The sequence below is a fragment of the Electrona antarctica genome (assembly GCF_951216825.1).
Source record: "Electrona antarctica genome assembly, chromosome: 22".
Classification (NCBI taxonomy): Eukaryota; Metazoa; Chordata; class Actinopteri; order Myctophiformes; family Myctophidae; genus Electrona; species Electrona antarctica.
Genome location: NC_136805.1, coordinates 25,125,529 through 25,146,138, shown reverse-complemented (window position 1 = coordinate 25,146,138; position 20,610 = coordinate 25,125,529). Strand labels below are relative to the sequence as shown.

Genomic DNA, 20,610 nt, shown 5'->3' with positions numbered 1-20,610 from the left:
TCAGCACATTTTTTCCAATAAGAAAACACTGATTAGAAGTATAATTCCGGGGGGTGCATGATACCCCCTTCCAGTGACTGTACTAAATATTCAGTAAAGTATTCTATAAAAGAGCTCAAAGGCTACATATGCAGTCAGACAACTCACCCCGAAAGTGGCCGAAGGTGAAGACATCTCACCCCTGAAAGTGAAGACATCTCACCCCTGGTGAGTTGTCTTCACGTTCGGGGTGAGTTGTCCTGACAACTCACCAAAAGAGGCAAAAGGGGTGAGTTGTCTTGTTACCGGTTTGTTTAGCCGCAGTAACCTTTTTTGCAGCGCTTTTCCTGTCGGTGATGGTTTTTTCGCGGAGGAGGTCGACTCGTCCAATCTCCACCATGTGGTTCTCCCATGATCTCATCTCGTTCTTGTAACGAACAACATCATCCTCTGCTAGCTGAATGTACACCTAAGACATGAAGGGAAGCGAGATGATGATTTGAAGGCTGAACAAAAAAAAGAGTTTAGTGAGTTTGCATTAGATACGTATAGTCTAACCTGTTTTTGATAAGTCAACAATCTTTTCCAGTCGTCTGTCATTGACTTCATCTTTGCCTGAAAGACAGCAACAAAAGCATCATTATCATCTTTAACTGTTAACTGTTTGGAAGAACTTTTTTTTTTTTATCCCACGATTTTGCAACCCATTTTTTCACCCAGTGTCAATTATCTAATCTGTAATCCTGGGCGCTACACTTCCTCTGCCAACCATCCTCGTGCTTCCTTCTATGCATGAGGAGTCCAAGCTTCTTCTTTTCACCTGACAGGGGAGAGTTTCCCCGGCCGGACATAGCACGTGGAAGGAACACGTTATTCCGGCCAGTTCCTTTCCCCTCCATCAGGCGCCCCGGCTGACCAGGGGGAGGTAGTTTAGAGACCAGGATTACTGCATGTTTTTGTGAGGGTACCTTCTCCTTCCACTGTTATGCTGACGACGCCACCAATAATTCATCTGACCCCTTAATTAACTGCATAGATGACATAAAAACCTGGATGGCCGCAAATTTCCTACATCTCAATGACATTAAAACCGAAATCATCATCTTTGGACAACACCCCACCCCTGTTAACAACCTCGGCCCCCTTACATCCAACATCCATACTAATGCAAAAAATCTTAGCGTTATTTTCGACTCGCCGGCACTTTACTCGCCAAGATCAAACCCTTCCTCCCCCTAAACAATTTGAAACAGTCATCCATTCATTCATCATCTCAAGGCTAGATTACTGTAATGCACTATACTATGGTATCCCCCAATCCTCCCTCAGACGACTACAATTAGTCCAAAATGCTGCTGCCCGCCTCCTCACTGGTACCAAAAAGTTTGACCACATCACACCTGTTTTAACCTCACTCCACTGGCTCCCCATTAAACAGAATTGATTTTAAAATCCTCCTATTCTCTTTTAAATCTCTCAACGGCCTGGCCCCCCTATATGACCGAACTCATACAGCGTCACAACCCCTCCAGAGCTCTGAGGTCGGCTGACCAGTCACTGCTGACTGTGCCAACAGCCCGAACCCTCAGAACAAAAGGTGACCGTGCCTTTGTTGTGGAACAACCTCCCCCCATATTAGAGCTGCTCAAACCATTGCCATTTTAAGTCCCTACTCAAAACGCACCGTTTTTCCTTGGCTTTCAATGTTATTTGATTTTATATGCTATATGTTTTTCTATGCTCTGCTTGATGTATTTGTATTTTGCTTTAATTTCTTTTGTTGTGAAGCACTGATGACGCAGAGGAGAGAACACGCCCCCAGCACCCACATCGTTTCCAGCGGGAATCAAACCCAGGACCTTCTAGCGTTGAGGCGACAGCACTACCGACTGTGCCACCGTGCCCCTCAATAATATTTTGTATTGATTTTTAAATGTTTTGACAAAGACAAAACAGAAATAGACAGACAGCTTAGCTCAGACACGTAGTGGTTGCACAATATTGCAGAACATTATGGTTCACAATCACAGAATTTAAAATATCCAATTAAAAATATATATTTTTACTGCAGATTTTACGGCAGACAGAGAAAGCAAGAGAACAAAGGGAAGATGAATGTTACAGTGGTATTAGAGATGGTGCAGTTGTGTACTGACCACCACGTCGTGTCCTCTAGCCTTGTCAAATTGCTCTGACATGAAGATGTTGAATGAACTGCGTTGGTGTTTGGGCTTCCCCAGACTGGTCAATAGGGACAAAGGAGAGAATAGAGAGAGGAAGCTTTTTTTAAAGATATTTTTGGGGGCTTTTTTGCCTTTATTGATAGAAGTACAGTAGGTAGACAGGAAACGGGAAAGAGATGGCCAGGAATTGTGCCGTTTCCAGACCCAGAGTGGACACTGGACAAAAGACGGCTCCGCGAGGCAACTGTGACATACGCACAGGTTATATGTTTTAGTGAAGCAGGAGTGAAACTGGCACAATGCGACGGCACAATGTGCCGCATATGCCACAGGGGGGATCATTAAGACTAAACTAACAGAGAAAAGGATTTTGTATTATGAAATTATAGTAAGTTAATTTAGTTCATCAACTCCTGTTGCATTCATGATCTCTGAAGAACATACTCAATCGGCTAGAGGAACTACTCACGCAATTGAGATGCAAAGAGAAGGAGATATTTGGTACAAACACAACACCGATTCAGATTAATAGTGACAGGTCCATAGTGCTTCTAAAAGGGCAGTATGCGTATCTTCAATCAAGATAGCATGAGTATGTACTTGTTACGCTGCTGGAGAATAGTGGTAGGAAAGGCAGATAACAAAGACAAAAGACAAAACAAAGACACAAATCAGAGGCACGGAGACGGGAATTTGCAATAGTATATGCAGGTTTGCAAATAATGAAAATAATTGTTGGCTAAATGCAACTCTACAATCTATACTGCATCTACAAGTATTACAAGATAAATTTAAACCATTGACACCTACTTCGATGGTTCAGTTGTCATCTATGCCGGAGAATTTAGCAGCTCTCATTCAAGCCTTTTTTCAAAATCCAGGTCACACATTTGATTGCAAAACAATCTGTGGTGTCACTCAACAACTACAACTTTATGTTTGCAGTGATGTTTTGCACTATAGGTACTTACTGCATGTTGTACCTTTTTATACATTTGAGTGACGTTTGCATTGAGGTACATTGCATGTTGTACCTATACTTTTGAGTAACGTTTTCACTTGGTACATTGCACGTCTTACCTTTTTATACATTTGAGTAATGTATGCACTGCACTTATAGTACCATTTTGTACTTTTGAGTGATGTTTGCACTGATTGACGTTTGTAGTTTTTGCATGTTTTGCATGTGTTTGAATAATGTTTGCTGTATTAACACAGATGCACACACATACAGTAAATTGATCAAATCTGTGACTACTAAACTATTAAAGTAGCTTCTCAGTCCACCTTAAGACAAATTATGATGTTTAAAAACAAATATTGTAGGGATTTGGAAACTTTTAAGGGAGCGTTTTATTTCTGATTGTGATGATCATTATTTTGCAGAGTGAATTTTTCTTCTTCTGTGTAACAGTGAATGAGAAACACCGTAAGCAAACTGTATGCCTTTTTCTTTCCATTGAAATTGATTGATTGAATGATTAATTAAAAGGTATTTTTTTGTAACTTTCAAAGCCTTGTCTGTATTCTTTTATAACTTTAATGCTATGGAGAGGGCCACTATATTTTTTACATTTGACAGCAGTAGAAGGTCTGCTGCTCGGAATTTTACACCTCTCCCGCTTAGCGGAGAGTGGGGTGTGGTAGAGGACATCTCCCTGAACGCGTGCGTATATCACAACAGTTGCCTCGCGGAGCCGTCTTTTGTCCAGTGTCCACTCTGGGTCTGGAAACGGCACAATTTTTACATTTGACAGCAGTAGAAGGTCTGCTGCTCGGAATTTTACACCTCTCCCGCTTAGCGGAGAGTGGGGTGTGGTAGAGGACATCTCCCTGAATGCGTGCATATGTCACAACAGTTGCCTCGCGGAGCCGTCTTTTGTCCAGTGTCCACTTTGGGTCTGGAAACGGCACAATTTTTACATTTGACAGCAGTAGTAGGTCTGCTGCTCGGAATTTTACACCTCTCCCGCTTAGCGGAGAGTGGGGTGTGGTAGAGGACATCTCCCTGAACGCGTGCGTATGTCACAACAGTTGCCTCGCGGAGCCGTCTTTTGTCCAGTGTCCACTCTGGGTCTGGAAACGGCACAATTTTTACCGTTGACAGCAGTAGAAGGTCTGCTGCTCGGAATTTTACACCTCTCCCGCTTAGCGGAGAGTGGGGTGTGGTAGAGGACATCTCCCTGAACGCGTGTGTATGTCACAACAGTTGCCTCGCGGAGCCGTCTTTTGTCCAGTGTCCACTCTGGGTCTGGAAACGGCACAATTTTTACATTTGACAGCAGTAGAAGGTCTGCTGCTCGAAATTTTACACCTCTCCCGCTTAGCGGAGAGTGGGGTGTGGTAGAGGACATCTCCCTGAACACGTGCATATGTCACAACAGTTGCCTCGCCGAGCCGTCTTTTGTCCAGTGTCCACTCTGGGTCTGGAAACGGCACAATTTTTACATTTGACAGCAGTAGAAGGTCTGCTGCTCGGAATTTTACACCTCTCCCGCTTAGCGGAGAGTGTGGTGTGGTAGAGGACATCTCCCTGAACGCGTGTGTATGTCACAACAGTTGCCTCGCGGAGGCGTCTTTTGTCCAGTGTCCACTCTGGGTCTGGACACGGCACAATTTTTACATTTGACAGCAGTAGAAGGTCTGCTGCTCGGAATTTTACACCTCTCCCGCTTAGCGGAGAGTGGGGTGTGGTAGAGGACATCTCCTTGAACGCGTGTGTATGTCACAACAGTTGCCTCGCGGAGGCGTCTTTTGTCCAGTGTCCACTCTGGGTCTGGACACGGCACAATTTTTACATTTGACAGCAGTAGAAGGTCTGCTGCTCGGAATTTTACACCTCTCCCGCTTAGCGGAGAGTGTGGTGTGGTAGAGGACATCTCCCTGAACGCGTGTGTATGTCACAACAGTTGCCTCGCGGAGGCGTCTTTTGTCCAGTGTCCACTCTGGGTCTGGACACGGCACAATCTTTACATTTGACAGCAGTAGAAGGTCTGCTGCTCGGAATTTTACACCTCTCCCGCTTAGCGGAGAGTGGGGTGTGGTAGAGGACATCTCCCTGAACGCGTGTGTATGTCACAACAGTTGCCTCGCGGAGGCGTCTTTTGTCCAGTGTCCACTCTGGGTCTGGACACGGCACAATTTTTACATTTGACAGCAGTAGAAGGTCTGCTGCTCGGAATTTTACACCTCTCCCGCTTAGCGGAGAGTGGGGTGTGGTAGAGGACATCTCCCTGAACGCGTGCGTATGTCACAACAGTTGCCTCGCGGAGCCGTCTTTTGTCCAGTGTCCACTTTATAAAGTCCATTCACTCCAGTGAATAGCATTTATCCATTTAGATAACTTTTTACGTTATTTAATTACTTATTTTTACACAGAAACATAATGTGTGTCTTATAGCATCATATAGCATAATTTAAATGCTTCATTTGTAGTTTTAATGTGCAAATGAATCTTTTTTTCAATACTCTAGAGGGTACTCTTATTTTGAAGAGATCGTCCACCGGAAGTCTTATATTTGCTCCAAAAAAACAGTGCCCATGGTGGCGTAGTCTCCTTCAAATAATTTATCGGAAAGAAGAATCATTTAAACGCTAACATGTCTACTGCTATGACTTTCGGATCAAAGTCTTTTAAGCCTCGGGCACCCGATAAAGGTGCTTTCCCCCTGGATCATTTTGGTAAGCGCATTCTCTATGTTGTACTTGTATAACATTTACATTAGGGCGACGAGACTCGTCGAGTCAACTTGTCTCACGTACGGAGGTTCTACACCAGCGAAAGCACCAATCTATCTATATCTATTAATACAGAAGATTATTATGTATTCTACATATTCCACTACAATATACTACTAGGCTGTTAGCTCTGGTCCATTGCTCTATTAAATGCCGTTGCAACGGCATTAGAGCTATGGACCAAAGCTACTATAGGCTGTCTACTCTGTCTCACTCTCAGTTTCATATCCATTTGAAATAGTCAAATGTCGGCACTTTTCCCATGAGATCTCGTTTATAATAAGTCCCCCGCCGTCACTACTGGTGAACGCATCAGCTGATGTGTTACTGACTGTTATTTCAGAACTAAAAAACATCGCATGGATGCACCTGGGACCTGGCTGGGTTCTTGAGCTTAGCCCAGATACCCTGGGTAAATATAGTAACTTTGCTTTGCTTTGCTTTGGACGTATCCTCAGTGATGTATCCCAAGGTCCTCAGGGTTTCGGGTCTCACAACATCATACCCCTCACCCTCACGAATACGAGACTGCTCGCCCCTTTACCAACTCGCCCCGGGCGTACAGCCGGCGGAACAGCACGGCCTGGTATTCCTAAAGTAATCTAAGTAAATTATGCTTAAACGGTTAAACCTAACCTTATTCCTAACCTCAACCTCAGTAAAACAATGCCTAAACCTAACCCTATTCCTAAACGTAACCCCAGTAAAACTATGCCTAACCCTAAACTTCTAACCTTATTCTCAGTAAAACAAAATAAAGAATACAAGAACCGCCGCACTGAGCTGTCGGCGTGAGGTCGGCGGAAAAAAGCTGGGGCGAGATGGAATTGGGGCGACCTGACCTGTTACCCCCCTCACTCGGGTGACCCAGCCGGGTTGATCAAGTCCTGACTTACGTCCCAGTAGCTACTATCTACCCTCGATCAGTCCCATTAGGGAAAAAACAGGGACACACAATCCGCTGCTCCAGAACTACTCTGCCGGTACTGGGCGGGCCATCTGGTACTCCCTGGGTGGGTACTGCAGGGGCAGGCCATCCGGCGTGTGGAGGGACTAGACACTGTGGGTTGACTCCTGGCCGGGCACCTCCTACGCCTCAACAGGTCCACTCCTGCTCTCACCAGGTGCAGCCTGGTGCAGCAAGGCAAATGGCTTCTTGGTTAAAGTGGGTGACAATGTTATCACACGTAAAGATGAAATTACCTACCTAGGTTCCATCCTGGAGGCTAATCTTTCCGGTGATAAAATGGCCACCAACGTAATCAAAAAAGTCAACCATAGAACAAGATTCCTCTACAGGATCTCCTCACTGGTCAACAAAAACACCTTGAAGACCTTAACAGGAGCCCTTGTACAGGGTTTCTTTGACTATGCATGCACCTCCTGGTACCACAGCACCTCAAAGGCCCTTAAAACCAGGCTCCAGACTTCCCAAAACAAACTGGTCAGGCTCCTACTTGATCTAGCCCCCCGAACCCACCTCACCCCTGCCCACTTCGACAGGCTGGAATGGCTTAGGGTCGACGACAGAGTACAGCATCTTGCAATGGGTCTGGTCCACAAGATTCGATACACCACCAAGATACCCATGTACCTGTCTAGATACTTCCTTAATGTTAACGAAGTCCACACCCACAACACCAGAGGGAGTGCAACGAACCATGTACAACCCAGATTCGGCACAAACAAGGGACTAAATTCTTTTCGCTCCTATGCCACCAAAATGTGGAACGCCCTACCAACTGTCATTAAGACATGCGAATCCCTTGACTCCTTCAAAACCGCTCTCAAAGGGCACCTACGGATGGCTGCAATTCGAAACTGGCCCCCGTAAAATCTGAATCCCCCCCCCGCCCCCCCCTTCTTTCCCCTCACTGTATATATTTCTTTTCCCTTTTTACCTCCTTTTTGATGAATTCCTGTTCTGTCTATAGAAGTGTCTATTTGTACGTCTCTAAATGTTTTGATGATTTGAACATGGTGGACCCTGTTGGAAACAAGTGTAATGCTTAATTGGGTCGTCCACTCACAGTTAACAGCCTTTGTATTGAGTTTGTGCTTGAAATGTACTGTAATTCTGCAAACTGTTAATAAATTCTTCAATCAATCAATCAATCAAAGCCAGGACCTGTGCGTTGCACCAGGGTTTTTTGGGCTTCCTCCTCACGGCGGACACAGGCTGGGGCGCTAACCCACCCTGCTCACCCGGGTGCCGTCTACATTCCGGCTGTCAACCATTTCTCGGGTGGTCACCAGACTATTCCCGGTTGTCACATTGTCTATTCCTATGAGTCACTATAAATAGAACAACTAAAAACATTACATGGATGCACCTGGGACGTATCCTCAGTGATGTATCCCAAGGTCCTCAGGGTTTCGGGTCTCACAACATCATACCCCTCACTCGGGTGACCCAGACGGGTTGATCAAGTCCCGACTTACGTCCCAGTAGCTACCCTCGATCAGTCCCATTAGGGAAAAACCAGGGACACACAATTCGCTGCTCCAGAACTACTCTGCCGGTACTGGGCGGGCCATCCGATACTGGGCGGGCCATCCGGTGAGTGGAGGGACTAGGCACTGTGGGTTGACTCCTGGCCGGGCACCTCCTACACCTCACCAGGTCCACTCCTGCTCTCGTTCTATCGTTATTAATGCATAATGTTTAATTGTTACAGGAGAATGTAAAGCCTTCAAAGAGAAGTTCATGAGATGCCTACAAGACAACCGCTTTGACAACTCCGAGTGTCGACTACAATCAAAAGATTACTTAGAATGCCGTATGGAAAAGTGAGTGATGATGTCTTAAGACATAATATTTTTCTGAAGATTCTCATCTGCTTCACTCTGGGACCGGACAGGGATTTTACATTAAGTCAGTACCCAGTGTGTCACTGTTTGAGCACAGCTGACCTACAGTCAGCACACCATGTCCCATGGATGATAGATCATGCTTGCTTGTCAACACTTGCACTGCTCTGGATAGCATTTATAATTCAGCCATTTACTTGTACAATGCACTACAGGGCTAGTCAAAGCGTAGCCAAACTTAAACCAACAATAACCATGCACAATTCATAAGGAGGTTGTCTCACTGGATGTTTTTGGAGTATGCTGTGTTCATAAAACTCACTGTTTTAGATGTGCTTTAACTTAAATTATGTGTATTTTAGACATCCATATTATCGTTTATTTGAAGTTTCTCGTCTTGTTTTGTAGTTGTTATTGTGGTTTTATACGTTGACCTCTGACTTTCTTAGTTCTGTTTTTATTCCTTAATAAAACACTGTTTTGGATTTGGTTTGGAAAGTGCTATGCAGGCCTCCTCGACTTGTAAGACAAGCTTAGTTCTTCATTTATTTATATTGTTTTTTTTGTTTGTTTCTGATCTTACAGCCAACTGATGGCCCGTGAGCCCCTTGAGAAACTGGGCTTCAAAGACTTGATGGACCCACCTGCCAGCCAAGAAGGCAAGGATGTCAAATCATGAACTATTTTACTGTACTCTCCGTTGGAGTAATGCACTGTTGCTACTGGTCAAAATCACTCAGCATTTTATATGGGAAGGAGATGTAGCCTATATCTTTCAAGATGGGGCCTCTCTGGGGGTTTGGCCGGTTGACTGTTCAGTAGAATGGAATCACTGTCAACACAGGATATTTTATAATTCTCAATTCAGTTGTAAACAAATGCAATTTGGGCTCTCTGGGAAATACTTAGGGCTGAAAACATAAGAACTGAATTAAGCATTTTAAACTGTCCTTGCTGTTGAGTCTGGTACTGTTCTTTTGAATAGACTTTGACAGAATAAAGAAACAACTGAAAGCAGTCCAGGGACCTGCCATACCTGCAGACACATTTTTGCTTGCACGCCACTGTGAACCCTTTTTCACCGGTTGGGAACCGGTTCAGTTCAGAACCAATTCTTAGTCCATGAGATAGAGCTCCAAAATTGGAACGTTAATTATCACTATGAAACTTCCCCAGTTGATTACTTGCACGAAGACAATGATTTATTGTATTACAAAGTTTCTGAAATTGTACATTTAAATACACAAATTAGGCATTATATAGGAAAATATGCAAAACATAAATATGAAAAAGCTACTACTGGGTATCATATCATGTTATGGTTTTGCCCACTCAATTCATAATTAACGTTCCATTTTTGGAGTAAGAATTGGTTCTGAACTGAACCGGTTCCCAACCGGTGGAAAAGGGGCCTGAGTGGCAAGTTCAAATGTCGAACCACCCAAACTCAGACTGGCTGCTGTGGGGGTGTGATGTATCATGATGTTGATGTGCTGACCTGGATCTATATAATGAAAATGTAGCCTAATATATTATATTGAACTGCACCATTGACTTGTCAGTAAATATTTGTATAATTCAACTATCCTGTTTAGCCAGTACTGCAAAGATCTGCAAGCTGTTAATTCTCTATATGGGTTAATGGAGGAACAGGATAAGTAAAAAAAATAAGCAGAAAGCATATTTTAATCACTTTTAATATACAAATGATTTATTGTTGAGTATTGATTTATACAGACTCTTTCAGTGCTTCACAGAGCCACTGTGCTGTCAAATGTGAACATAAAGCTTCATTTATACATTGTACTATGACAGTGTCATTTGCCGACAAACAATTGCGGCGTGGGCTGAAAGTGGCCCATGGGTCTGAGTATTGATGCCTTTGAGCCTTCATTCTCCTGTATGACATCTTGTTATCTTGTTAAGCTCCTCTCGAGAAGATCATCCTCTTTATTGTGGCCAAACCGTCTGCAATATATTCCGTTCTGTATGGTGGTAAGGACAGGGAATCAGTGTCATGTTTTTATAAACACATGATTAGGCATTGGATAGTTGCCTAAACTTACTGTGCGTAGCCTCTCAAGTTTTTCAGGGAGCCACTTTGCTCTTGGGTTTACACATAAGTTCTTGTTACTGCCGCCTGGCTGTATTGTCCTCATACTAGTTGTAGAATATGTAGGTAGGGGGTGGGACAGAGAGGACAGAGTGAAGGAAAATCAGCTCATTAATTTAAATTTAATAAAACTCACTGATGTATTTGAGAGTAAACTTTTGCATAATGGAAGAGTACTGTTGCTCAGTGTCGCTGCTGACCATATCACTGCTTATTCGGTCATCTTACATAAGCACATAAAAGAGTGGGAGACCCGTGTTGCATGCCTCTCCTATCTCTCACCAGGAGCATAGAGATAAGGGGGAGGGGGCTTGTACAGCTCATAACTCACATTGCAAACCCCCAAAACAGTTTGTCTCCCATTTTGCATACCAACCTAACTTGGACACACAATGGGTAATAATCGGTGTCTGTTTCTTACATGTAGGCATGAATAGTACACGGACCCGTCTGGTTTCTCTGTTCGTAGCACGCTATGACATCTTCATTAATCCTTGCTCTGCTGGTTCTTTCACAGCAGCTTGGAGCCCTGAGTGGAGGGCTTCTGGGTTCTGCTATCTCACACTGAGCATGCACTGGAATGAAACATACATGGTATGCACACAATGAAACAAGAGTCTAAGGTGGAAGATCAGAGTACATGTTTTCAGACACATTTGCCTGGAATGGATAGTAACCTAAGAAAGAAATGTAGGAAAAGTATAGATGAAAAAGATACTAGTCAATGTAGTCTACTCACCTTGTATAACACAGAAGGCTAGATTGATGAAAGACACCACACAAAGCCTGCTGCTAACAGAGACAGACATGTTAAGCACTGGAATGAGTCTGCAGGGTGGATGCTCTATTGCACAATGCAATGACCACCCCTTAATAGCAAGTATCTAAAAATACTCTATTGCACAATGCCCACCCCTTCGAACAAAACGGAAACTGTTTCACCCATGAAGAAACATCTGTTTTATTTCAGGGGAGAGGGAAAATTGTGTTTGTGATTATAATCACAATGGGAAACAAATGTGATTGTAATCATCGCAATAGGAAACTTTTTAAAAGTTGACATATCTAGAGATCATCATGGATATTAATGTTAGGCTACAGGTTACATATTGGTGCAAGACTGCAAGGAAGAACAAGTGATCAATTTCCAAAAACAAGAACTTTATTGTCCAGACACGTTGATCCACATATTCTGAACTACTGAAACGCATGCACATTTAGAACATATGAAACCAGATTTTACAGTTCAGCGAAAGAAATTTAAGAAATAACATTTCAAAATGCACAGAACCCAGGTCAAAAGATTGGTAAATAGTTTTACATAGTCACTTTGGGGATGGGTTTTTTCCCCACACATGAACGTAACACATTAAAGATAAAGAGAAAAAAATGTTTCAACTATTCAGTGTTGGTTCACTGAGCATGAATGCTCTTTTTCAGCAATGCCCCGTTCACACCTGCCAACTGCCCAGTACAACAACAGCCTTATATGGTTGACCACTAAGCAGCTTCACTGGAGCCTTGCTCAAGGGCTATTCAACAGTGGGTGTTTAGTTAGGGCTGCATGTTCACTCACCATTCACTTTTCCACCGGATTTATCCTGCCGGGCTTGAGGATTGACCCGGGAACCTTTCCGACACAAACGCGGTCATCTAACCAACAGCTGCCCCCACAACAATATTTTATACTAATGTCATAATAGTGTTTAGGTCCTCTCAGCTACAGATTTAAGTCGGATATAATGGAACTGTGTAAAGAAAAACTAAAAAACACAATTTATTTTTTGCTGTACACAAACAAATGTATTAGAAAAAGTTGGGCGGTTGTTCAGAGGACCAGTAGTTCTGCAGAACAGGTTGAGTTAAGGGGAACTGGGGGGGGGGGTTCTAGCGGGAAGAGTTGGAGCTGGAGCGTGACCGGTGACGCCGGCGTCCGGGGGAACGAGACCTACGACGTACTGGTGAGCGTCTTCGTGGAGACCGTGACCTGAGAGAGGGAGAGAGAGACAGGCATGAACATTTTGGATATTGCTGATGCAAGGCTGTAAGTCCTCAATCAACGAATACAAAATAACTGAACAATACGTCTCCATGATGTAGCTCAAATGTAGCTAATAGAGGTCTTCGGGTAAGCCAGAGATCCGAAAATACCGGGAAACCGACCCGCAGCGGGTCCGGTTCCGTTTACAAGTGACTCCCGGGTATTTCCGGAGCGGATCCCGTATGTCTCGGTGCTCGGTTTTTTTTTCTCCTCCTCACGCCAGTGGGAGCCTGCGTGCCTTCACTGCCTTGGTCAGTTTTGGTCACGTGACTTTAGTGAGGAAGTAGTGCTACTTACAAAACGACAACAAAAGACGGCGGGGAAGTTAATATATACGTTGATATTAACGTTACGTTTTGGTTAATGGTTCAAATTTGGTAAAACAATCGAGTTGTCATATCGTGTTGAACTTAAATGCTCTGCAGTGCAAAGGATGGAAACTCCAAGCCGAAGATAATGATAAACAACTGCTGCGGATAAAAGTAACAGTGGATTAGCAATAGCTAAGAAGAAAGATTAGACACTACACATCTAAAGAAAACGTGGATTTATTTTTGAGGGGCCCTAGATCCTCCAATATTCAGCTATTGGTGTAGATTTCCGTCCTACACAAACATAAAATTCCCATTGACAATGAATGGAGAATTTTACATCAGTGTCTGAGCAAATCGGCTTAGTGTCTATTTTTGTCCTACACAAACAAAGTTCCCATTGACAATGAATGGAGAATTTTACCTCAGTGTCTGAGCAAATATGCAGGGTCTATTTTATGTTATGATGTACGATAAGAGCGCCCCTCACTTCACACGGGTGTGATTTTTTTATTTACAAACTGTCCACACTCCGCAATGATTGACTGGTGACTGGTCTACTACTGGGATTATACATTCACACGTTAATGGTCATGCAGCGGTGCTGCAGCACCACCAACAGCTGACTACGAAATAAATAAGTCTTATTTAATAATAATAATAATAATATATATAGCTCTTAATACAGTCAGCATTTGGTCATTTCGGGTCCTCTGGCTTTGTATGGGTACGTTCCTCGTTCATTGACTGAAAGGGTTGTATGATTGATCCGACATTCAGTTTTACTTTTGTCATATTGACAGCAGGATCCTTTACCTTCTCCTCATGCGAGGGGGCGTGCGCCTCCACAGGGGGGGTGGAGGAGGCATCCTGCGGGGAGGAGTGAGTCTGCGGGGAGGAGGGCGAACCCTTTGAGGTAGCACGGCAGTGGCTGAGATCTCCTGTCCGTCGATCTGACCTGTGAAAGCAATAAGAAAGACCGAAAAGGTTTAAAGTGTTTTTTATAATCTAGAATGGATTAAATCCATATCTATTCAGCCTAGGAATATTTGGGTGTCAGTATTCTTCTGCACCCACTACTGGTCAGTCGGTGTTGTATAGCAATTAGGACCTTAGCCACAGGAACCATATGGTGTAAAACTGGCTACACCGTGTCATTCTAACATCAGACTTTCTTCCTGTTCAAATTGGGTTTTTAATGTGATAGCAAAGCACAGCTTCCCCTTTTTGCAATGGGGAATTATTTTAATAATATTTGGGATTTATATAGCGATATTTTTCAGGGGCCAGGGGAGAGAACATCAGATCTAAAAGGACAACTTTAGTAGGGGGAAAAAAGAAAAGAATGAAATGCAACTTTGTTTATTTTCTTAATCAATCTCCAATTTCAGCCATGACCAGTTGAGCACCAGCTGCACTTAATCCTGCATCCACCTGCTTCACTACACTCTATAATTGTCTCCTAAATCACTCATTCTGAAAGAAAAACATAGGACCAGCTTTTGTTGACAGTCAATTCACACACATCCAAAAATTGCCTTTTAGATTGGACCACTATATCTAATTTTAAAAACATCTAAATGTTGTGCTACCCCAAAAGTAAATTAACAGCCGTGTTTTTATCTGACAATCTAATTGCACAAATTCTGGGGTCTCCATGTTCTCTCACCTCCATCCATGTGTTTAAGAGCCTTCTCTGCTTCCTCTGGGGTCTCAAACTCCACATAGGCATAGCCCTTGGACAGGTTGGGGTGCATACGGTTCATGGGCATGTCAATCACCTTGATTTTTCCATAGGTGGAGAAGATCTCCTGAATGTGTTCCTGGGGGAGAAATGATTGCAAAAGCATCAGAATGTGTCACTGTACAAAAAGTTAATAATTTTTTTGAATTTAACCAGTAAAAACATATTGAGACTGCGTCTCTTTTTCAAGTGGGAACTGGCCAAGCAGCAGAAACATAATTACACGTCAAAGCTACATCGTACATGTCAAGTTATACAACAGCCAATAATAAATCCATGACCATACCTCCAGAGACCTATACAATATATACAACAATACTCCAAAATGGTACACTAACAATAACCAGGTACAAGAAATTTGCAAGTACACAAAGTACATTATGGATGGGAACAAAAAAAACACAATAAATATATAGGCCAATTTTAGTCTGGCTTGCAGGTCATTCCACGACCGGGGCCAAAGAAAGCGAGACACTTTTTAGATAAAGTCCAGAGATACACTGTGGAGCTTTCACAACTCACTCTGATGACATTTCTGGTAAGGCGGCCCAGGTAAACTTTAGTGGGTTTTGGAGAGGGGCTTCTCCGACGCCTTTCCCTTTCCCGGTCATCCTTTTTTTGAGACTTGGACCTGGAATAGAGAAGACAGTGGATCGATAGCACACTTCACTGTGCACAGGAAAACCCTTTGCTTTATGTTATTCATTCTGCATCTTGTGTAGAGTTTCATTAGGACGAGCACCACCGGAAGAGGAGGGCTGAAGGAGAGTAAACGGGCCAACATCCGTTCTTTACACAGGGAATTGGGCAGTGCCCCCAAAGGCAAATTCACCTAGCCTGGTATCCAGCCTGCTTCGCTACGTTCGGCGGATTTTTTTTTCTCTCTTCGCTTATCAGTCTGGAAAGCCTCCCATTGGGAGGTTTTGCAGAACTACACTAGAACTACATATGTTACGTAGTCAACGTCGTTGCTGATTGGATGTTGTTCCAACGAATGAGAGTAGCGTTAGGCAACCTACGTCATCAGCCAGCGCCACCCTCCATGCTTTTCACACTGCAGTAGCTGCGCTTTGCTACGACGTCTCACTGGTGCTTTGTCCCGCCCCGCACCACAGACCAATCAGAAGCCACGTTAGGTTTCGAAGCTTTTGGCATGTCCCGCCTCCCTTGGAGATAGGAGGCTTTCCAGACTGATAAGCGAAGAGAGAAAAAAAAATCCGCCGAACGTAGCGAAGCAGGCTGGATACCAGGCTAAAATTCACCCCCAATTCACCCAGATTGGTAAAATAACAACAATTGTTAATCCCATACTTGGACCTGGAGCGCCGCCTGTTATCATGACGCCGGCGGCCCTGGCTGGGCGATGAGGAAGATGAGGAAGATGATCGTGAGCTGGAGGAACCAGAGCGACTGGAACCAGACGAGCTGGAGCCACTTGAAGATCCTGAGCTGGATCCTGAACTGCTGCTACTGCTGGAGCTGGACCTGCGGACATGAATGGGAACCTAAATTAGAAATACTATCATCTCCCTTCCATTGGGTAGGCACTGTATGTGTTCATGTAAAAGCCTGTATGTGTTACAATATTCCCTGGATAAAATAGAAGGCTGGGCGAAAGCGTCTAACCTGCTGCTCCCGGTGGAAGCACTACGTCGTTTGCGGTTCTTGTCTCTGCCTTTCTCAGCTCCTTCCGTTGAGGCACCAGTTTTCTCTTTTCCTCGTTCTTTTGTCTTGTCGTCGTCCTTCCGCTTAGTCGGTGATGGTGCCCTATTGGAGGAGGAAATAAGGTAGGGAAAGTGTCGTGAGATGCAGAGCTCAGCTCTAAACAAATACACTACATATACATACATACAATACAATCACATAGGACTTTTCTGTTTGGATATATGGGCTGTCAAGGGATCGTATTGCAACTCTAGTTAGATGCCATTATTGCCATATATTAAAAATAGCATCTGATTGATTGAATAAGAGGATTAACTGAACTCAAGAAAGCCTATTGGTTTTCCATTGGGAGTCCTTCATACTCAATAATGAATCGAAACATTTAATGACATATGAATACAGTACTATGCAAAAACATGTAAACGGTTAAAAAACGATTACAAAAATAGAATATGTACAGTACATTTTAGAGATAAGAGTTGCTTGTTTTTATTGTATTTAAATGTCCTTTTATGTTTTTGCTCTGTGTCCTGATTAGATGACATCTAGGCTAACAGACAGTTTCATCCAAGTAAGGACTCTTATAATGTATATGCAAACGTGCAAGTTAAATCGAGGGTTACACCATATTCTTCTGGACAGAGCCTCCATCTCCAATGTTCAACAGCCAACCAGTTAAATTATGACAGCTATATTCACAATGCAACTTGAAATAAATTAAAAATACGTTAAAGCCGTCAGTGTTTTGATTAGATCAAAGTCACACGCGCTAAATATCCACTCCGTTGTGTATTGTTAGCTACAGCTAACATTAGCTCCTGACGGTTTCGATTCAATGCAGTTATTTAAGTCAAGAGTAAATCCTTCGAAAATGGGGAATGAGGTAGAACAAAACCACAACATTTAGTTCGTTCATAACGGTATGTGAAAAAGAGAAGTACGTGTCATTATAATTGATTTATAATGCTACTAACGGTAGTTTAACTTACATGTTCCCTCTCTTCTACAACACAACCGGTCGCGCTAAAAGATGACGTAGTGCTCGCGCCGTCGCGCGTGCGTGCGCCGCTGCGCATCGAGATGACGTCACGGCCGCAGTCCGCTGTGTCCTATGATGTAATACGAGGATGGCTATGCGCCGTTCACTGACTGTAAATAGGTCCGAGTCCAAATTATTTTATGGCTACATAAAACAGACTACAGACACGGTCGCATGGACGTAATGCAGCAGTCGAAAGAAAGCTCTTTAAATTAAGACACCTCAACTCAACAAGTCCCGTGAGGGTAAGCCTGGCCTGGTTACTGAGGGGCATCATATATTTTTACTCTTCAACAATAAGTAGACTGTAGTACTAGTGTGTAGACTTTCTTGTTTTTTTTTGCCAAAATGTCTGTTGAAGATGACACTCAGACTCAGATGGAAGATACCGGTAAATGCTCGGGCTGTTCCAGAACACTTATTTTAACGGTGTGTTTCACAGCTATTGGTGGGACCTTCCAATATGGCTACAACATCTCAATCATCAACTCTCCCACAAGCCATATCCAGCGCTTCATTAACGACACATACACGGAACGATGGGGCACTGGACTGGACACCCTGCAGGTAACATTAGTATGGACTTTAATTGTAGCTGCTTTCTCACTGGGGGGGTTGATTGGGGCCCTGGTGGCTGGGCCAATGTCTGTGCGCTTAGGGAGGAAGCACTCCCTACTCATCAACAACTCCTTCTTGTTTCTTGGTGCCATAATAGTGTTGACAAGCAGGGTATTGAGGTCATTTGAGATGATCGCCGTAGCACGTTTTCTGGTGGGAATCAACGCAGGGGTCAGTATGAATGTCCAACCTATGTACTTTGGCGAGAGCTCCCCAAAAAACCTCAGAGGTGCTGTGGCCTTATCCTCAGCTGTTTTCACAGCATTCGGGATATTTGCTGGACAGGTGGTTGGCCTCACTGAGCTGCTCGGCACGGAATATCTCTGGCCTTACCTTCTAGCTAGCAATGCTCTCCCCGGTATGATCCAGCTTGTGACTTTACCATGGTTCCCTGAAAGCCCCCGGTACCTGCTCATCAACCGGGGAGACAGAGAGGCTTGTACCATGGCTCTGGGTCGGCTTCGTGGCGGGGTGGTCCCCATCTGGGAAATGGAGGAGATGCTTGAGGAAGAACGGCAACAAAAGGCTCTGTCCAGAACCGGATCTACTGCTGCTGCAAAGACAATGTGGGCTCTGTTGATGGATCATGATGTACGTCCCCAACTCAGGATTGCCATGTTTGCTAGCAGTGCCATGATGCTCTGTGGAAATGACTCCATCTACTTTTATGCCTCTTCCATATTCAAGGAAGCAGGAATCCCCTCAGAAAAGATACAGTATGTGTGCATCGGCACAGGGGCCTCAGAGTTCACTGCTTCCATCATTAGCAACCTCTTGATTGAGCGTTTGGGCCGCCGGCGGCTCCTGGCTGGGGGTTACGCACTCATGGCCTGCTGGGCAGTAGTCTTCACTATCGCACTGTCACTCAAATCCCAGGGCGTACCGGGGATGCCCTATCTCAGTCTGGTCTGTGTCTTCGCATACATCCTCAGCTTTGGCATGGGACCTGCTGGTGTCACAGGGATCCTACCAGCAGAGATCTTCGACCAGGCAGCGCGGCCTGCGGCGTACATGATCGCAGGGTCACTTATGTGGATCAACCTCTTAGTAGTTGGCATTGCTTTCCCCTTCCTTGTGAAAGGTCTGGGGGATTTTTGTTTCTTGCCATTCTGTGCAGTCTGCATCACAGCCTCCCTTCTCTTGGGGGCTTATTTGCCCGAGACCAAGGGCAAGACCCTGGCACAGATCACTGCAGAGTTTGATAGGAAGAATAGAAGGAATAAGCAGCCAGATGACCACTATGAGCTGGGTAAGGTATGCGCCCTGGATACAAATCCTGACCCTAAGCACGAGGATGAGGGAGATGACCACTATGAGCTGGGTAAGGTATGCGCCCTGGATACAAATCCTGACCCTAAGCACGAGGATGAGGGAGGTCTGGAAAACCACCAGGGATAGAGGATGGATAATAGTCGGTACAATTGTCACTTTTCTTGGTACCGATGGAATAAATTATTTCATAAATGCTAAATTAAGTGTCTTCCCTATGATAAAACAATGATTAGGAAACTATGAAAAATGGTAATTCCTTCAGGTTCCATAAGTTGGCTGTCATTGATTTTAATTCCTTATGTGCCTGTCCTGTTATATGAAGAGAAGGAGGAAGTATACACACAATTTTAAATGCTCCCAAAATAATGTATTACAAATAGCGGTCTGTTGTATAACATGGACTGGAGTTGTTTTTATTCGACAACCAAGATGGGTTTATCTTTAAGACATGCATATTTGCAATTGCAAATGGCAATACTACCAATGTCTATTGTATTTCACACACAATTCTTGACTACTGCCCATAAAAACATGTATAACATAAGATAAGATGCCTTTACTGATCCCCATGGGGAAATTAAGGTGCCATTGCAGAAACGGCAGTAAGAGTGTAGCAAACGAAAATAAAAGCCTGGGTACCGAGGCTATTAAGAGTGAAACACAGGATGGGTATAATTTAAAAAGCCAAACTGAGATGGATAAGAATAAAAGAACACTGACACTAAACATCAGCGCTAGGTCTGAAAGAGTTCTATCGACTATCTATCTATCTATCTATCTATCTATCTATCTATCTATCTATCTATCTATCTATCTATCTATCTATCGACAATGAATAGGAATGGCAAGATGTGCAGAATATCACTAATGAATATGCTACTGAAGTCTTGCAGGAGTCGGTAATCCCATTATCCCAAAGAACAGAACAGTCAGTGACCTGGTCACTGGCAGAGTCTGTGGTTGAATGTGCTCCTCATCCCTTCTAGCAACAGCATGAGAGTGGTTCATCAGGATTCTATAGTCTAGCTTCTGATTAGCTCTCGTCCATAGCCTTAGGGACTTAAGATGAAGTCCTTAAGGCTATGGACCAGAGCTA

At 43.9% G+C, this 20,610-nt stretch overlaps 3 protein-coding genes and 1 long non-coding RNA gene across 7 annotated transcripts; 2 read left to right on the top strand and 2 right to left on the bottom strand.

The window, feature by feature from the left end:
* The first annotated feature begins 5,679 nt into the window (after positions 1–5,679).
* LOC306915772 (cytochrome c oxidase assembly protein COX19-like) lies at positions 5,680–10,515 on the top strand. The gene is made up of 3 exons (XM_079493384.1): positions 5,680–5,843; positions 8,579–8,690; positions 9,297–10,515. Exons 1-3 carry the CDS (start codon positions 5,762–5,764, stop codon positions 9,388–9,390), a joined length of 288 nt encoding a protein of 95 aa, XP_079349510.1. The 5' UTR covers positions 5,680–5,761; the 3' UTR covers positions 9,391–10,515.
* A 154-nt stretch (positions 10,516–10,669) lies between these two features.
* LOC306915773 lies at positions 10,670–11,643 on the bottom strand. Its single transcript, XR_013788878.1, has 3 exons — positions 11,564–11,643; positions 11,246–11,399; positions 10,670–10,871 (listed from the first exon to the last, which is right to left on the bottom strand). It is a non-coding gene; the product is annotated as an uncharacterized lncRNA (long non-coding RNA).
* Positions 11,644–11,964: 321 nt separating this feature from the next.
* Positions 11,965–17,706, bottom strand: LOC306915761 (RNA-binding protein with serine-rich domain 1-like). 2 transcript variants are annotated; one of them, XM_079493367.1, is made up of 7 exons: positions 17,575–17,706; positions 16,547–16,687; positions 16,232–16,405; positions 15,443–15,551; positions 14,846–14,999; positions 13,993–14,134; positions 11,965–12,811 (listed from the first exon to the last, which is right to left on the bottom strand). In XM_079493367.1, coding segments are annotated over exons 1-7 (822 nt in total). In that variant the 5' UTR covers positions 17,577–17,706; the 3' UTR covers positions 11,965–12,711. The 2 variants fall into 2 exon arrangements, with proteins under 2 accessions (XP_079349493.1, XP_079349492.1); XM_079493366.1 differs by lacking the exon at positions 17,575–17,706 and adding an exon at positions 17,209–17,230.
* Positions 17,707–17,785: 79 nt separating this feature from the next.
* On the top strand, positions 17,786–20,235 carry LOC306915750 (solute carrier family 2, facilitated glucose transporter member 11-like). Of its 3 annotated transcripts, none has more exons than XM_079493346.1 (2): positions 17,786–17,869; positions 18,067–20,235. In XM_079493346.1, exon 2 carries the CDS (start codon positions 18,267–18,269, stop codon positions 19,638–19,640), a length of 1,374 nt encoding a protein of 457 aa, XP_079349472.1. In that variant the 5' UTR covers positions 17,786–17,869; positions 18,067–18,266; the 3' UTR covers positions 19,641–20,235. The 3 variants fall into 3 exon arrangements, with proteins under 3 accessions (XP_079349472.1, XP_079349471.1, XP_079349470.1); XM_079493345.1 differs by lacking the exon at positions 17,786–17,869 and having other exon boundaries at positions 17,990–19,496; positions 19,569–19,654; XM_079493344.1 differs by lacking the exon at positions 17,786–17,869 and having other exon boundaries at positions 17,990–20,235.
* The last annotated feature ends 375 nt before the right edge of the window (positions 20,236–20,610 follow it).